Here is a 17,958-nt window from a genome sequence, read left to right on the forward strand (position 1 = left end):
TTTTCTCCTCACGCTGCCTCTGAATTCTGGAACTCAAATTACTTTTTGTCACCTGTCTCCTTTGCATTGATTCAGTACAAATCTATAGAACTGTGGTGATCAGCTGACGATTGGATGTGGCAGTGGAAGTGACAACAGATGCGTCACTTGAATTATCAGTACCCAACACACTTAAATGCCCACTTACAGTTTATCTTAATTACACGCTTTTTTCCTCATATAATTAATGTACAAGACAAAAATCAGTATTAATTATATAGGCAGTTTGGAAGACGTATTCCATTAGGATCATTAGAGAAATGGCAGATGGTTAATTTCTTCAAAGACTTCATATTAGACAGTTTAAGCTCTAATTAGTAGGGTTACTTGTCTTAGTGTATGCACAGTGTTTTCAATGAGCAAATAGCTTAAAATTATTAATGATTATGCTACGATTTCCATATACTTAAGTCACATTTTTATATTGATATTACCCAACTCTAATATTCCCCAATTCATTTTTCTATGGGCATTCCCTAATTCAAATACAAAATGGAACCCAAGCTTTAATCACTCACAGTTACCATCATATTCTTTACCTTTAGTTAACACTGAAGTCATTAATCATTAATTAATGACCACCAGCAGCTGTCCTTTGTTCAAGCTGGGGATATGAAAATCCATGTCTCCCCACAGTAGTCAATTCATTGCTAATCTTGTTACTTCATTGATTTTCACATTCATCCACTCCCAAATATTCACCCCTCTCCTGGTCTTCATTTTCTTTCTTCAGTGCAGGCATAAACAACTCTTTTTTTGTAAATCTATGTCTAGAATTTTCCTATTTTTTTATATCTTAATGATATTGATAATAAAAATAGCTGTAGGATAGCATGTTCTATTTTCAAGGTCTGTTTAGAGACGATCTTGCTTTCTGAAATGCTGCTTCTGTCTGTAATTACTTAGCCCATTGTTGTTCTTCGGGGAGAACAGCTGCCATCATCTCATCCAGATGTCTACTTCTCTCTTTTACATATTAATTTATTTACTTATTCTATATTTGGTCTTAAGATGATAAAAAAGGGAAATCAAGAAAACTGTGACAAAATCTTAGGAAGAAACTGAGGGTACAGTCAAAATCCAGTGATCCTTTTCATGTCCTTTACAAAAAAGGCTCCAGGACTGCATTGTATGTATGCTATAAAGGGGAACCTATATTATTGGCTGTTACTGACTCAGGGTTAAAAGCAGCTGAAAAACACTTGAACAAGAGAAGGCACAGACCCACTCTCCTTGCATCTTTCTGTGAGGTTAGGAGTGCTTTGCAGAAAGCTCTGAAGTGGTTGTGGCATGGAGGAGACCAGAGACAGGCAGGGACTGAGCTGGTACTTTGGTGTTTCATGTGTGCAGCCTGACCTATTTCAGTTAAGCTCAGCCAGATCCATCAATTCAATGAAACTGGGATTGTTGGACACTGGTTTACCTTAAAATGGTTCTGCATCAAAGATCGCAAAACTGATGATTACCTGATTGAGATTTTGTTCCAAGGACTTTATGGGTGTCACACACAAAAAAGGAGATCATAAGAAGCATTTAAAAATGACAATACGTAGCTAGCTGAGACCACCAGAAGAAATCTGCTTAAGCTTACGTTGAATGCTTATCACAATCTGAAGGATTAGCTAAACTATACCATGATGTCAAACTTGTCTTACACACTGCTTTGACTATGTAATTAGCTAATTTCCTCTTTAAATACCTTGATATTCTCTTTATGGGTCTTAACTGGCATAATATGTTTCACAAAAAGAGAAATTCTGACACTGAATGTAATAATGAAATCCACCTCTAAAACATCTCCCACTTCCAATCACTTGTGTTTTGAAAACATAGTTTCAGAAGATTTTCAATTTTATGTATTATTTCACAGCTCATCTAAAGAAAACTATTTCACACATCAAAGCCTGCAAGAGGCATGTATGTTTCTATGTTTTTTCTTACTGTTACTTGGATTTAAAGACTTCAACTTCCTTTCAAAACATTATGCAATCATTCTATGTACAAAATCTCTTTGGACATTTTTTTTGTTTTCTTTTTTGTTCGTTTGTTTGTTTTGTTTTGTATTTCATGTTCTGGACTTTCTTCTAGACTGAAGAAATGTAGAACTCTTAGCTGTAAGTCCCTTCAAACTGTCTGCTAGTGTTAACTCCAGTAATGTATTTTATGGCTCTAATCAGAGTATACCGTCTCCCAAGACTTAACTTGAGAAGCCCAGCAGGCAGGTTGTATGTTGACCCATCCCTTCCTTCCTGTGATATCTATTCATCATGTAGCCAGTGCTGAGATCTCCTGGAACTCAGGGAGAACAAAGTCGTTTTCAGTCCCTGCCACAATGGGCAATTTGATGCTAAAATACATCTTTCCAGGACTAATATTATCCCCTCCATCTTTCCCCATCTCATTTTAACAAATTATTTCAACTTTTTTAAAACCGGTTAAGATTATTCATCCTGTATTATAATAATGATTTCCAGTTTTGTGGAACAAAATGTGTTTTTGCAAAATACTCACACTCTTCTCACAGAGGGTTCTATTGTATGATTAGTCAGTATTACTTCACATAGCTGTCTGTGAATTTTTACACATTTCGAACAGTTAGGCAAAGGAAATATATCGAAGAATATTTGGTATGACAGCTAAAGTAAAGTAAGCTTTAATTTATCTCCAGCTTCCTCCATCTCTGCCACATTGTATATTCCTTCTTGAACTGAAAACTTTAAGGGAAGGATTTTCTAAATAACTTAGCATAAGCCTTTTTCCCCTAAAGGAAAATCTGTAACTCCCACTGATTTTAATGGCAAAACTGTAATGAAAATGCAAAATAATTTTGAAAATCTCACCTTAAAAGATTTCAGTCTAGACATAAGGTCTTTGACCTTGTCAGCTGCTTCTTTTTTGCTGTAATTCAAACTGATCTTTTAATATCTTGCCTCTTTTATCACTGACATTTTAAAATAAGGTTTCTGTGTTTCAAAAGATATTTCATGTCTCATTTCATGAGATGTTTCTCCATACGTTCTTTTATTTTTTATTTATTTTAATCTTGCTAGATGCATTATCTTTTCCAACATAAACCTTTTCAAATTCCAACTTGTATTGTACACTAAGCATCCTAGGTACTTAGAATAAACTGATGCTTTCAAAATCTTCTATTATGCTGTCAAAAGTGACAATGATAGCAAATTCTGCATCTACAGTACACTTCCATATTTTATTGCTAGTAGAATTGCCAGACTAGAGCTGTAAGTATCCTATTGCAATTACCTCAGCCAAGTGAAAAGTTTATCTTACTTCCTACCCTAATGCTAACCCTTTTAGTTTACTGTTTCCTTTCTTAACGGCTCCATGTTATACAAGTCTGACACCAGAAAAAGATACTTTTATTGGACACTTGGCCTCCATGCTACACATATTTCTGTTGTACAAATAAAGCAGAGAAGTGTCCCTCAGACTCGCTGCTGAAGCTCATAACTTCCTGTCTGCTCTTGGATTTCGCTAGTAACAATATGCAGATCATCTACATAACCAAAGGGCCCCACAAAACACTTCTGAGCAACACTGTTTTTTGTCGGCATGGAGATAACAGAAGGATGGATATGCAATGGGACAGCAGAAAGGTATCTAAGGAATCAAGTACCATTCGGTGTTGGACTCGTGAACTAAAAATGTAGTCAGAGCTCTCTGGAGACAGGTTGTGTCCCTTTTCCATTCTTTTTGGGATATCATCATGTCCAGAGTTCGTCAACTCATTTTCCAGGGGTTTCTTGGGAAATTACAGTAACAACCTACACTACTTTTATCATGGACAGTGCTTGGCAGGTGAAGAAAATGGAAAGCAATACAGTGCTAGAAGAAATGCTGCTGTTGCTTTGATCCTGATCTTTTGTTCTGGATCAACTTATATAACCATAAAATTGGGAAACAAATGGTTTTTCAGTCCTTTTAAGCAGCAGGTAGAGTGGTCAATGCATGAGATAGTCCACCTTATTTCCCTGGAGGTGCTGTGGCACAGGCATTCAGATGACTCACTGGATGTCAAACAGGACAGTACTATTTTTGCTTAGGGAACCGTAGTGGTTGAGCTCAATGGGGAATAGGTCTTCCTTCAGTGCTGCTCACCTAATTGGAAAAATAGTTCTCTACTTGAAAATGAGGACAAACATACGCTGAAGTGGTGGCAAAGCAGAATGATACTGACACTTTGATTCTAGGCCATTCCTGATACTGTTTCTAGTGATGGTTGTGAACTTCCCTAGGGCAGATCCTCCTTGACAGTTTATGTAGGTGCACCAAAACAGTATAGCAAACACATCCATCACAGCCACCACACCTAAGATGCCTTTCCTGGAAAGAAAAGCACTTGGGGATTAATACATACAGTAAAGCAAGCCCTGACCAGATATTCCATTTCCTCAATACTACATCCTGAGCTGCCAGGATGAGCTCACCTTTGTAAACCTACCTCCTTCACACACCCCCTGTTTGAAGATATTATAATTTAAGTTGAGATACTGTGTGGAGGACTTCAAAATAACATGAAGTTCACTCTGTGGAAGGTGAACTAAGTTAATAGTTCACCTCAGCTACTCCTGTCAGACAGGAGTAACTGTACAGATGAAAATCAACCACATCCTCTACTTACTTCCCAAACAATAAGATGATATATACAGAAGTTAAGTTGAATTCTATATCCATTTCCACCTTCTAAAGAGCTAGGAAAAAAGTAATCAAGTCTTACTAAACATGTACACATTCCAAACTTATTAAAAACACAGATAAATGATGAAAAGAAATTATTCTTGATGGACTCCCACCTTTCCAGAAATCAGTCCTCTTATCTTAAGATGAACTGACCATTTTACGTCCACTTTGAAAAGTGTGAAGCCTTTATCTTCTTTTTTTTTTTTAATGCACTGTCATTGAAAGGTTCTATAATTTTCCAAACCCTGAACATCAAAGTTAACACTGTGTGACAGCTGCTGTGTTCCAAACTCATGACATTTAGTGGTCTGTAACAGGGTAAATGACACAATTACCTGCTGTAATTACTGTTGCTAACAATGTATTTTCCCTGATGATTGGTCTATGTGACTCAGAGCTGCTTATCTTTGTCAGTCCAGTCCAAATCTCCATTTCTATGTGATTTGGACATTAACTTAGTAGGTATTTACAAATTAGTTCCAATATCTGCCAAGACAGATATTTGGGATAGTATAAATTCATCATTTATTGCATGATTAAGCAGTCCACCACTTTAACATTATTTTGCATTAGAAAATAACCATTTGTAATGAAATACCGTTTCTCATTTAAATCAAGTAGTCACTTCTATTATTAATATGTTGGAAGGGAAACATGCTGAAACATGTAAACAAAATGAAGGAATAAAATGCAAATAAGTATATTAATATTTTTTTTTTAAATCTCTCATTCATGAAGAAAAACGTAAGATTTAAAAAAATGATGAAATATTAAGGTACGTAATTCTCACTGCCTTTCCATAGCAATTTTAAAGAGTACCTAGAGAAGACATTAGTGTCTTCAGACTTAAAACAGTGTGAGTTACAGACTAATCAAATTAGCTGAGAGCAAGAGTTTCTTTGAGAGAGAGTTCTTTTCTTTGAGAAGAGTTCTTTCAATTCTATTATATAGAATAGATACAATTCTTTGTTTTGGTTCTCCGAAGCATATACTTACGAAGACGTGTAAAGATTATAGCATGTAGGGACAGTACGAGACAGATGCAGTCTCTGTAAGATGGTTTGGATGCTTGTCAGAAAAATAAAGAAAAACTCCTACAAAAACTCCTACAAACCCTTTAGGTAGAATAGCCTCCTATTTTATTGCCAAGCTTGTTGGCAGAGCTCTCCGTTCTCAAGAAAAACATCAAGATTTTCAAATTTTTCACTGACTTGATGGAGAAAAGCATCAATTTTTCACATCAAACATAAATTGTAGGGAGCATTGATTTCAGGAAAGTTGACTAACATTTCTTGTTTAAACTTTTCTTGTTCAAACTTGAAGATGCTTCAAAACTAGTATTTTCAAAAAACACAAATATACAAAATAAAATGAACAAAACAGAATAGTTCTGTATATTGAGAATGCCTTCAGGAAAAATATCGAGCATCTTCTGTGGACACATCATTTTAAATACTCTCCCTCACTGTATGTATCTTTACTAGCAAAAGAGAATTTCACCCAAGTACTTCAACATTATGTTATACTGGAGCACAGAGTAAATGGTGATGCTCCCTTTTGTATCAGCGTGACTTTTCAAATCAGTGGTGATGATTTGGCCAGCCTTTCTCAGGGAATCACCAGAGCAAAAGCCTAAGAATGGAGCCCAATGTATTTTCTCAGAAGATACTCTTCGATCCTTCTTGTTGACCTATTCTTTCTGACTGCTGCAGGGAGGTTCTGCCATTACCTCTTTTTTCCATTCATTCAGGTGAAATGGCAAACACAGAGAAGATTCTGGAACTGAAATTAGTTTTAGTTACAAAAAGAAGACTAGAAAAAGCACCAATTTAGCTTTCATGATATGAATTTGTTCAGGAGCAGTCACAGCCTGGCGGCAAATTTCCACGTGGGTCAGAAGTAACAAGCAGAAATTAAAATATAGGCCTTTCTTTGGGATTACACAGAGGCACACCAGCACCAGATGAGTCAATGAAGTGAATAAGCCCAATATGTTTACCTTGTGCATCAAGACATTTCAGGGTGCATTTCAAGCAAAAACTGTGTGCAAAGAAGGACTAGCAAGTAAGAAGTTCATGCTGTGGTTGAAAGGTTTGTACCACACAGTTAAGTGAGGCCACTCCTCAAGCATGTGGCTGGAATAGAGGATTGTAACCTACAAGGCTGCATCCGAATTCTTTTGGCTGCTAATTTGAAGAAGCAGTTTGATGCAGCAAACTAGATAGATCTATTCTTGTAAGTCAAAAGTCATCAGTCTGAAAGACTGACGCCAGTAAATATTATTGATAAAAAAGTATCCAAGAGACCTAGGCAGGATTTGTATCAGATGATGACAAATACCAAGTCACAGTAACTTTCTGAGTTGACTGATAATATTAAAGGAAATTGCCATTTAGCATAGAGCAGGCTCAACTTGAAAATTTCATGGAAAAAAAGGGCACAAGTTGTTTCAGGAATCGCTGACTATATCTATCTATCTATCTATCTATATATGGCTATATAGATTTTGACTGTGAATGTGTTGAATGTGTATGACTACAACATAAATAAATAGCTTAAATAACTCCACTGCTCCTTTTTAAAAGCTTTCTTGCTCCTGTCCCTCCCTGGCCTCAGCTAGAGTTCCTCTGAGATCAGGCTAAGCTCCCCTGGCATGAGCCAGTCACCAGCTGGCTCAGACACAGTAAATGTGAGCCATCCAACTCTCTTCACTTCTGACTCTCTCAATGAAACAGCATCGGATTCCCATCTCCTGAGCCAGAAAGATCTTTGCAACTTCAAAGAAACTGTCTACCTAGTTTCCTTATCTTTGCAGTCTATCTTTCACAGTTTGTGATCATGATGAATAATTTCTGTAAAAGAATTAATCGTCCAGTATTGAAGATCACACATTCCTTTATTTGTCAATTGAATACATTTTCTTTTCTATTGACTTAAATTTTGTTCTACCAAAGACCCTTTAAAATGTGTTGGGTTTTGATCAGCTGAGAAATCAATCCTGCTCTAATTGCTTAGCCAGATGAACAGTTGCTATGAACTAGGTCAGTAACCAAGGAGGAAATGAGACCTGAAGAGACCCTTAAAAGAAAAAAAGTCTGGTTTCAAATTAAAACAGCCTCTAAACTAAGTTGTCAATGATAACTTGATCCAATCCAAGTAAAGCCTAATATTCTCTGTATAAGATACAGCAGATATAAAAAAATGACTTGTGTTGTTATCTAAGTAATGCAGTAGCATAGCAACAAGCTCAGTCTGAATGATCACTCCTCTATTAGGTTTGTGAATTATCTTACAACTAGAAAGCGGATATTGTACAACACAGGAGAGAATTTATCCTGAAAGAGGACTGAGAGCCTGAGGATTCTTGTAGGCTGGTGTACCGTAAATCAGAATGGAAACTGTACCAAGTAAAGGAATCAGAGGCAAATGAGTTTTGAGCTGAAAATGCTCTGTGCATATGAGCTGACTTCTAGAGTGTTTATTGCTAACAGCAGCCATGACGGTATAGCTAGACACCGTCACTGTAGAGAGTTTGGGATTACACCGTCTCAAAATGCATGTTTGTCCATGCTACTTTTAATATAACTTGGGGGAGAATCACCAAAATCAGAAATGGAAAAGACAGATGGTCCATCTTGCCCACATCATTATAAATCCATACCTCCTCATTATATTTTCTCTGGTGGTTTGGTGACTAAAACATTTCCTTATGCAAGCCATTGAATGTCACTACAGTGATGTTACAATAAGGCACTGTGTGCTTCTTTATTTCTCTATCCCTTGCATCATACTGTACAATTATTCTTAGCCTTTATTCAAGAAGAGTCAACGAGTTCAGCAGTTGTACATGCTGGAGAACTTAAGGAAAACTTGAAATGTTGCTGATCTCATCACAGTGAAGGAAAAAACAGCAAAAAACAGCTTTTATTGTCATAATACTTCATAATACTATATTTTCAAATAACGAAGTTGGTACACCATATGACTGATCTGAGATCATAGACATTTTTAAAATTCTTCGCAGCAGTGAAGGGTTTGCAGCAGTGTTGAATAAAGTTGCATCTTGTAGCCATATTTAGTCACTTATTAAAATGTGGCCTCATTTACCAATGTACTAAGCACTATCAACTCTTATTATCTCTTCAATGACTTGTGGATGCTCTTATGTGTCTGGAAAAGTAGGTCATTTTTATACCACTAATTAACTAAGGATGAGTGTGCAGCTTTAAACACAGAAGCTGGATGAGTTAATTTGAGCTTGGATTACATCAGTCCTCTAGTAGTTTTCATCCCAGGCAATTACATGAATCTTAGAAGAAAGGGGGTTGCAGGTGCTAAAACATAGCCCACATTCCTCACACGTAAGCTAGATTTCATTTTCCATTGCAACTAAGGAGAGACATTCTCTTTCAGTTTCTCAGAACTCATTTGTGGAACTGAAATGTACAGTTAGAACAAAAATAACTAAAAATGCATGATACTGTGAAATGCTCATACTTCACTCTACCTGAAACTTTTCCTGAGAATGTAGAAGAAAAGTTTGGGCAGTCCAACAGAGGTTTTTCTCAAGTATCTCTGCCATTAAGCATTGCTTCTGTTGTACAATATTGGAAAAGATGTGTCTTCCCTCACTGTTTATGTCCCAAACAATTGATGTATTTACAAGTCAAAAATAAACCAATGAAATCTGCACGGAAACCCACAGCAGATGCAGCTTTATGAACTTCAGTTTCTAGATGTCAAGCAGAATCATTTATCTGAAGGGTGTCAGAGTACCAAGGTAATAAAAAAAAAAAAAATTGTGACTGCATTCCCCCCTAATAAACAGCTGTATTTAGTGAGAATAAGAGGGGAACAAGCAGGCAGCCAACAAAACCTCTGATAGCTTTGAATCATAAACAGTATTTGACTGGTGCTATTTCAGCCAAATCACAGGTCTCTGTTGGTTTTAGCAGTTGAGCATCTGCTCTCAGGGAATAACATGGAGACCATTAGCATAGTAAAGACCCTGTCTCAGTTTTCTCACAAGTATTCTCAGAAGATTTACACTGTAGACAAAACATTAATGAAGAAAAAAGAGGCAGGACCCCATCTTTGGCTTTATCATCAACAACAACAATAAAAAACAGACAAACAGATCTGCACATATCCTGGCTGACAGGATAGTAGAAAATTGAGCACTGATGCATGTAAAGCAGATTTTGTATGAGATGTACAAGACTAATACAGAGACTTCAAAAGATTGGCAGAAGATAAACCTCGAAAGGTAACTCCAATTTCTGCTGAGGACTGCATTTTTAATACTTCATGTTCAAAAGCAGTGGAAGAAATATAGCAGTTCTAAAAGAAATCATCTTCCATTTGCTGAAGAACCTTATTTGCCCATAATCCTCTGACCCAGATCTAGCATGGAGAAAGGAGAATTCCAGAGATGTTTCTTCAAACATACACACTCAAAAACACCATGTATCAGTGCTTAGCAAAATACCAAGCCAGCAGGTATCTTTCTTAAGTGGAGACATCACCAGAATAGCCTTTGCAAGTTCTCTCTCTCACCAAGGCTGGTAGGGTCAATCTCTAGGAGCAGCAAGGACTGTCACCCTACTGATCTTACAAATGAAACACAACTATGGGTAAAAAACATTTGTAGTGACCTAAAATACTACCTTGCCCTAGAATGTCAAAAGATTATCTGCTGGCATCAGCTGAAAACCTGGCAGATGAATGGTTTTCAGCTATCTACATGAATGGAACTAAATCTTAGGAAGGCTTAGGAGGGACACAGGTTTGATTACTGGGGGCAAACCAAACGTAAAACAAATCACAACAGGGTGGCCAGTGAGAAAAATGGAGTGAGGAAACAATAATGGCTGCATGAGGGGAAGAAAGCACGGAGACAGATGAGATAGCATCACATGCATGAGCACCAAGCAGGCTAAACACGACAATCCCTTGTCTATGTATTATGACCAGCTGTCTTTGTTTCCAGAACATCCCATAATATTATTTAAGAGTGTAATATGTGGGTCAGAGATAAAAACTAACTGGAACGGTACATATCACTGATCCACAGTGGTGCAAACCTTTCCTCCACCCCTTCCCCTTCATTACTGACACCCCCTAAGAAATTATTAGTTAGCATTATTGTTACCACAATTCCTACTTTTTGTACACTCATCATCATTATGCAGCTAACAATGGAGTTTTCTGCTTAAATCTTCCCCATGTGTCAAGTCAATCTCCCCAGACCCTTAATTATTTTAATGCTGTTCTTGGAATTTCTTCCAATATGCAACAGATTTGTGATTTAATTTGATTTGGAAAATATGCAGAGTTGCCAGTATCCCAATAAATTAACATTTCAGGTGTCACTTAATGCTACAACCATGCTTCCTGGCAATTTATGCAGCAACAATTACTAGACTTCAGTTTACTGAGGGAGGCTACTGAAAAATAAATAAATAAATAAACGCAGAATGCATTGACAGCACTTCAGGAAAAATGTTGTTGGAAAAACCTCTGAAACACATGAATGACTTAAACATGCTGGGGGGGATGGAGGGAGCAGCTAGCGAGTTCCAGCTGGATACACCCAGTTAAAGCCCAATAAATCCAACACTTGTTGCACTGCTTTCAGTAGGCCTTCTGTCATTTGTCGTTTTACCCAGACCACTTGTACAGAGAGTCACGGAAGATCCAGTTTTAGATCTTCAGGTCTCTGCCCTGAAATCTGCAGAGAGCCCTAAAGCCTTCCTCGCTGGTACCACTGAGCACAAAGCGTGGATCAGCCGATTTGGAAGCACCTCAACTGTGCTGCCTTCCCCACACCTCCACAGCCTCTCCTGTGGGATCTCCCACCCACAGGAGAGGCCAAGAGCCCGCAGCTGCACCACTTCCACCAGAATCCTTTTCCCTTTCCACACTGGTTGGAAAGTGGAAAAAAGAAGAGAGTAGGTGCCCCATGAGACTGCACAGAAACGGAACCTTACAAATTGTCCTGGGCTTGGAAAATCCACTACTTCCCTGGGCCACAGCATACATCTTTCTCTGCCTTACTATGATCCAAGGAAGATGCTGCACTAATTCCCACAGGGTTTTCTTTCTTCTGCTCTATTTTGATGGGTTACTTAGGTGAGTGGTCCCAAGACAGTTTAGTTTATTTAGGAAACTAACAACTTCTGTTGGGACTAAACATGATTAACCATCCCCTGCAGACTGCAACAACTCCTTACTGTTAGAAGCAAAGTGTGAAAAAGAGAGAGCCCTCATCTTTCATTTCCTAACTTCTACCTTTACCAATTGTGTAAAAAAAAAATGGTACAGGAAAGGTTATGTTCCAAGCACTGCTACCCACTGTGGATTACACTGCAAAACTGGAGATGGCAATTTCTGCACCCTTATGTCCAGAAGGAAAACTTTTTTTTTTTTTCCAGCCAGGAAAACAGCTTGTGCATTTTCATAACCCCAAACAGACTAGGATGTCAGTATTACTATCCCAGAAAAATACCAAGGCATTTAAGTTTAATCATATACACCAGTGATGGTGCCACATGCCGCTATGCACATAAAACTATCCCAGCAGAGCGTTGTGCCATTTTCTGCCTGCCTTCCCCAGTGCAATGCCATAACACTTCAGGTCCTGTGAAGCAAAGTGGATGGGGAATGAGACAATATGAAATCAGGGAAAGCGTGGTAGCCCAGGGCATATTTTTTATGCCTTTAATTTGCGGTTTGTGCACCCATTTGGCATATTAGTGCAGCTTAGGACTCATCTCCCCTTCTCATAGCTATGATTGATTTCTGAACATAAAATCAGCCATGAACAAGAGACTTCTGTGTAAATACGGTTGTGACTAACTCAATCTAACCCTGCAAAACTTGCTTCCAAGATGAATACAAATAACAAACTCTGAAATTGATGTCTTCATTACATCCTTTGTTGTGAAAATCAAAATGTAATTCAGATCTATTGTAAAACTTGCAATAAACATGCCATGAAGAAAGAGACTGGAGCTGCTTCGGAAACAGCAATATGCTGCCTAAATCAGTCTTTTGTACACAGGGCTCCGACAGAGACAGATAGCACAGATTTCTTTTCAAACGTCTCATGTAGGAGAAAAAACCTTAAATGCCACTGATTTTATGTCTCTCTTCCATTTTGATCAATGACTGATAAATTACATATGTAGGCATGCGTGCATCAGAATGGAACAATAAGGCACCACGTTAGTCTGCCAGCAAGCTGTGAGGACATCGCTCACATCACAACCTGCCTAATCAAGGTTCAGCTATAACTTTTCAATGTCTTCCTGTGCTTCAGCAATCCTGTGTGCACAATGACACATTAATTCTAAGCTAAAAATGTCTTCTTCCTACTTAATAACATTCCCAAAAATGTGCTATCAGATCTTAGGTCCAGCTTGCAGCAAGCCAGATATTTTATGCACAGCTACAGTTCCACAATTGGGTTTGATTACACAGCATTACAGGGAACAGTGTGATCTGAAATATATTTTAAAAATTGAACATTTACTAGCACACAGAGGCAGTTGTTTGCTCTATTCTTGTTATTCCTGAACAGGATTAAAAATCTGTCTTCTTCAGCCAGCAAGTTAAACCCAGAATTGCCAGAAATGCAAATAGAGACTTGCCAAAAACTTTAAATCCTGTGGAAGAGGGTTTAGTTGCAAACACTGGAAAAAGTCAAGATGCTTTGGAGTTTCTGTACACAAGCACTGATACATTTGAACAGAACTGTGTATTTATATACCCACACCAACTCAAATCCTTGAGCATGGGCTCTTCGTAGATGCTTGTAGTACGCTTGTAGTACCAAGGGATCCCTAGGACACACAGGACTGCCTTTGTACATATGAGACATCTGTGTGAGGTTTCTGCAGTATAGTTCTCATGGGTAGTGCAGCTTCTGCAATAAGTCTGATTAATAGAACAAAAAATAAACATGGAAAACCCAGAAAAATAACATAAGGGCAGTGTATAGCCTTAATCTCATGGATATACTAAGTTAAATAGGGCACTCTTCACAAAATTTTTCAGAAGTATCTCCTTAATTTGCAAACCTCTGCCTTTTTGGTCTATCATGATTGTTTTTTTCCTTACTGTTCAGCTTTTCTGCCAGATAAAAAGGCTTGGTTTATGCTCTTAACTTCAGGAACTAGCACCAGCTTGGCAAAAATATGAAGCTTAACCAGAATAATCTCCAGCTGCCAGGAGCTCACGATGCACAAGGAGGTGTGCTGGACACAGACAAGCTGGATCTGGATTCTAAAGGTGGCAAAGTTGCTGCTTTCTACAATCATAAAATGCAGTATGAAATTGATGGTCTTACACAGAGTAAACATGAGTGATGCAGGTTGAGATCCATAACACACTTTACCACCTTGATTCTGTAAATGAAACCTGTTTGGAAAATGCTTTTCTTTCTCAAGTCTCAAGTTAACAGGATGCCAGTAAGGCTCCAGTTAAAAATAAAGACAAGCAAAGGAAGGGAAAAAAAAGAGTGAACCATAATGAGATAAATTATTTTCGTAAACTATTTGCTGCAAGAGTAAACATCGCTTATGAAAAGTCAGTTATACCCAAACACAACTGCCCAAACCAAAGCTGTTAAACTGTTCATAGGACAGCAAAGTACTACCATTATCATCATAAACTCCTTCCCATTATCATTTTGCATGGATTTATTAACATGTAATGTCCTGTACTCACTGTTTTTATTAAATGGAGCTTTTCATGGTTCTCATAACACAATAAATTTCTTCTGCAAAGACAATTTTAAGCTCCAATTTAAACTACAATTTTAGTAGTTTAAAACTTTTACAGACTCTATGTCAAAGCCACAGCAACACACCCTCACTATTTGTCTTCGCTTTACCTCGGATTTATATTTGGGTAAATGGGTGCACACATAAGGAGCTTTAATAGGAGGCAAAATCAGCAAAGGATATGCTGAAGGGTGAAAAAAAACATGGTGATCTCACATACAAATACGTACACTTGCCACTTGCCTCAGCACTGTAATGTAAGTGTTCTCAATGCCATTTATACAGTCTAAAACAAGCACATAATGCCATTTACTGATCAAAGCAAATGACTTGAAAAATCTCCCACGTTTCACTCAATTTTTAAAACATCATTGACCTTTCACTTATTGTTGTTTGAAGGAAATGTCATGCAAGATTCTCACAACTCTATGTATGTCACTAACAGACCAACACCTCTACTGGAGGTGCAACCAGTGAAAACAAATTTATTTTGTGACATACAGACTTAACTATCTTAGGTTGCCATTACTGGAAATTTGACCACTCAACAGCAGTAGCATTCCTCATGATTGCCTCTCAATATCCAGAATCCACTATAATTTAACTCCAGTAAAACTCTAGTTTCCACATCATAGCAAGTGGTATTGCTCAGACTTACACAAAGTCACTGCATGGCCTAAGGTTCATCTAGTCTAGAGAGACTCAAGAATTGAAACCTTAGAAACCTATTTCATCTACTACCTCACTTCCTTTTGCATTAGCTTATTCTGTTTGATCATAGAAAGCGTAGAGGAGAAATCATTCATCTTGTCAGCCATCAGGCTGATTCCAGTAGAAACTATTATTTAAAAATGCAAAACCTAGCTCCATTTGGAATGGATGATCCACACCCATTGGGTTGTCCAGAGTTTTTGAACTGCATTGAACTTCATAAGAACACATTTCAGCAAACAAGAGGAATATAGTGTTCAGAGCATTGAGAAATACCTTTGCTATATTTATAGGCACCAAATGCCCCTATGAAGTTGTTTACAATGGCTTGCCACTTGTAGAGTTCAATTAGAATGGTAAATTAGGGGAATCAAAGTGGAAGAAGTATCATGGTGACTTAGATAAAGCCAGTCCCAAAATAATCTCAGTGTTCACACTCAGCAGGTAGTAAAGCAATAGTTTTAGTCATCTAAGAATGTGGAAAACATATGAGAGTGATGAAAAACGCACTGGCTGCTTCAGGAAAGACCTGCTGCAAGCACCCCATAGCTTGGTCATTCGATAACAGATTGGCTCTAATGTGGAAGACAATTTTAAATGTTCAATTTTCATCCCATAACTCTAAAATAGCTTGCAATAAAAGAAAACTAGAATAAGAGAAAGTCAGAATGAACACAGCACTTCTGCTGGAGCCTCTGGTGTCAGCAGAACCTGAATGGAGGCTGCATAGATGAGATGGAAAATCATATCCAGCAGCACGAAGCTCACTGAGCTCTTGCTCTCCAAACTCAAGGCATTCGGCTGGGGAACCATCCTGGTGCTGGCAAATTTAAAACAAGGGAACACCCATGTCTAATATGCACCTAATCTAACATCTACATTTATCTCCATCAGAAGTCTGAAGAAGCACCATTAGTCTTCAAATGGAGTTGTACTAGTATGCCATGTGGAAATTCAGTACCCCTGAGCACTACTTTTGGTCCCTTGTTCTTCAGCCTCCTCCCTTCACCTCCCTGTCAGCACCTAAGCCTATCCAGATGTGAGACAAACCAGACTTCTTTATAATTCCAGGCAAAGAAAGCAACATACAAAATCTGTAAAAGAGTAATAGCTTTACCGCACCATATCCTTGTCATTGTTTTATTCTGTTTAATGTTTCATGTAGACGTTTTGTAAATCTAACAAGGATTAACTTTAGAAGAATCATATCAGTGCTCTTAAATGCTATCATCCTGCTATTTCATTTTGCAAACATATCCCTCTTACCTGTACATGAATAGTCATCAATGCGAATATATCCTGTTTTGCAGATGCACATGAAGGATCCTGGTGTATTTACACACATGGTGTTCTCCCGACAGTAGTGCTGCCCCTCGGCACACTCATCAATATCTGGGAACAGGATAAAGAGGAAGATAAGTCAATTTCTGTTGTGTTCTTTAAAATATTTCCATATCCCACTCCTGACAGTAATGGATTCCTTGAAAAGCAATGCATTTTGGAAAGTTTTTTGCTTTCCACTTTTAAGCAACTGCTTGAAGTGTTCAAACAACAGGAGCAGCATGAGCTTTCTGTGAACAGCTGTTAGTGGAGTTACAAAGGAGATTACAGTGCCTTGGATCTTTCTTGAGTCCTTTTGAAGTGCCTGTGCTGCTATTTCTGTGGTTTAAAGAAGAACAGAAAAAATAACTGGAGGCCCAAACAGCAGACCAACTGCCTCAGCACTGCAGTGGCATCCGTCGCTGTATTGGTGCAGTCACTGCAGGCACCAGAACAGAAACACACTACTATGTATACCATATGCCTTGGAGCTAACAGGCACTGCTGTCTGGGACCTGTAAGGAACATGGTAAGTTCAGAAAAGACACCAGAGCTTATTAGAAGTTTATCTTAGAGCTATAAAGTAGGCAATAGGTAACTTTACATATTTTACATATTTTCTTATATATAAATGTGTGTGAATACATAAATACGCAGATACACGTACACACACCATGCCTGAAAACAACGTGAAAGAATGTGGTTTATATAAGCACATGCTCTGGTAGAAAAAAATGCAACTTGATAAAAATACAGGTTGGGGTGGAATACCTGCAGCAGCATTAAGTTATAGAGCAAACTCCAGACAGCAGTCATTGTAGGTATGGACTTCAAAACCTAATTGGTTTGGATACTCACTTTGGCTGCAAATTAGGCCTATTTCTTGTGCTAGGCTATACTTCAATGGTAAGACCAAGCAAACACCACAAATAACAAAGCAGCTTCTTCACACTATTATTTTGCAGCAAAGAATAAAAGCAATATTAATTTGAAAGCGATTAGTAGCATGCTGTTCTGATAATAGCAATGATAAAGACAGCATTATTAACATGCTCTGTACATCTAGTTATATTGCCATACAATGTGCCACTGAATCTTGCTAAAAAAAGTATGTCACAAATCTAAGGGGTGGATTGTTGGCTGTGTTTTTTTCCTGCTCATCAGTTTTAATTTGCTCCCTGTTTTCAATGATGTTTACAGCTTTCAGAGTCGAAAATAAAATCTCCAGATGGAGAACAGTGTGGTAATCCAGAGTTTGATGATAGTTCAAAGCAATAGGTTGGGTTTATAAACTCAAAGCAGAGTTGACTTCCTAAATGTCAACAATATTAACTCCTGTACTTTTCTCCTGTTTAGGTCATATGCTTTCCTTCCAAATCCTCCAGTTCCCAGCCTTTTAAAA

The 17,958-nt window shown here is 37.9% G+C and overlaps 1 protein-coding gene across 2 annotated transcripts in view; it reads right to left on the reverse strand.

Annotated features, from left to right (window-relative positions):
* NELL2 (neural EGFL like 2) overlaps nucleotides 1–17,958 on the reverse strand; it is a 146,212-nt gene that overhangs the window by 43,945 nt on the left and 84,309 nt on the right. For both annotated transcript variants that reach the window (XM_021384993.1, XM_021384992.1), the window contains exon 13: nucleotides 16,503–16,628. In XM_021384993.1, the coding sequence (XP_021240668.1) occupies nucleotides 16,503–16,628 (126 nt within the window). The remainder of the gene's footprint in view (nucleotides 1–16,502; nucleotides 16,629–17,958) is intronic.

Source organism: Numida meleagris, chromosome 1 (genome assembly GCF_002078875.1).
Source record: "Numida meleagris isolate 19003 breed g44 Domestic line chromosome 1, NumMel1.0, whole genome shotgun sequence".
Lineage (NCBI taxonomy): Eukaryota > Metazoa > Chordata > Aves > Galliformes > Numididae > Numida > Numida meleagris.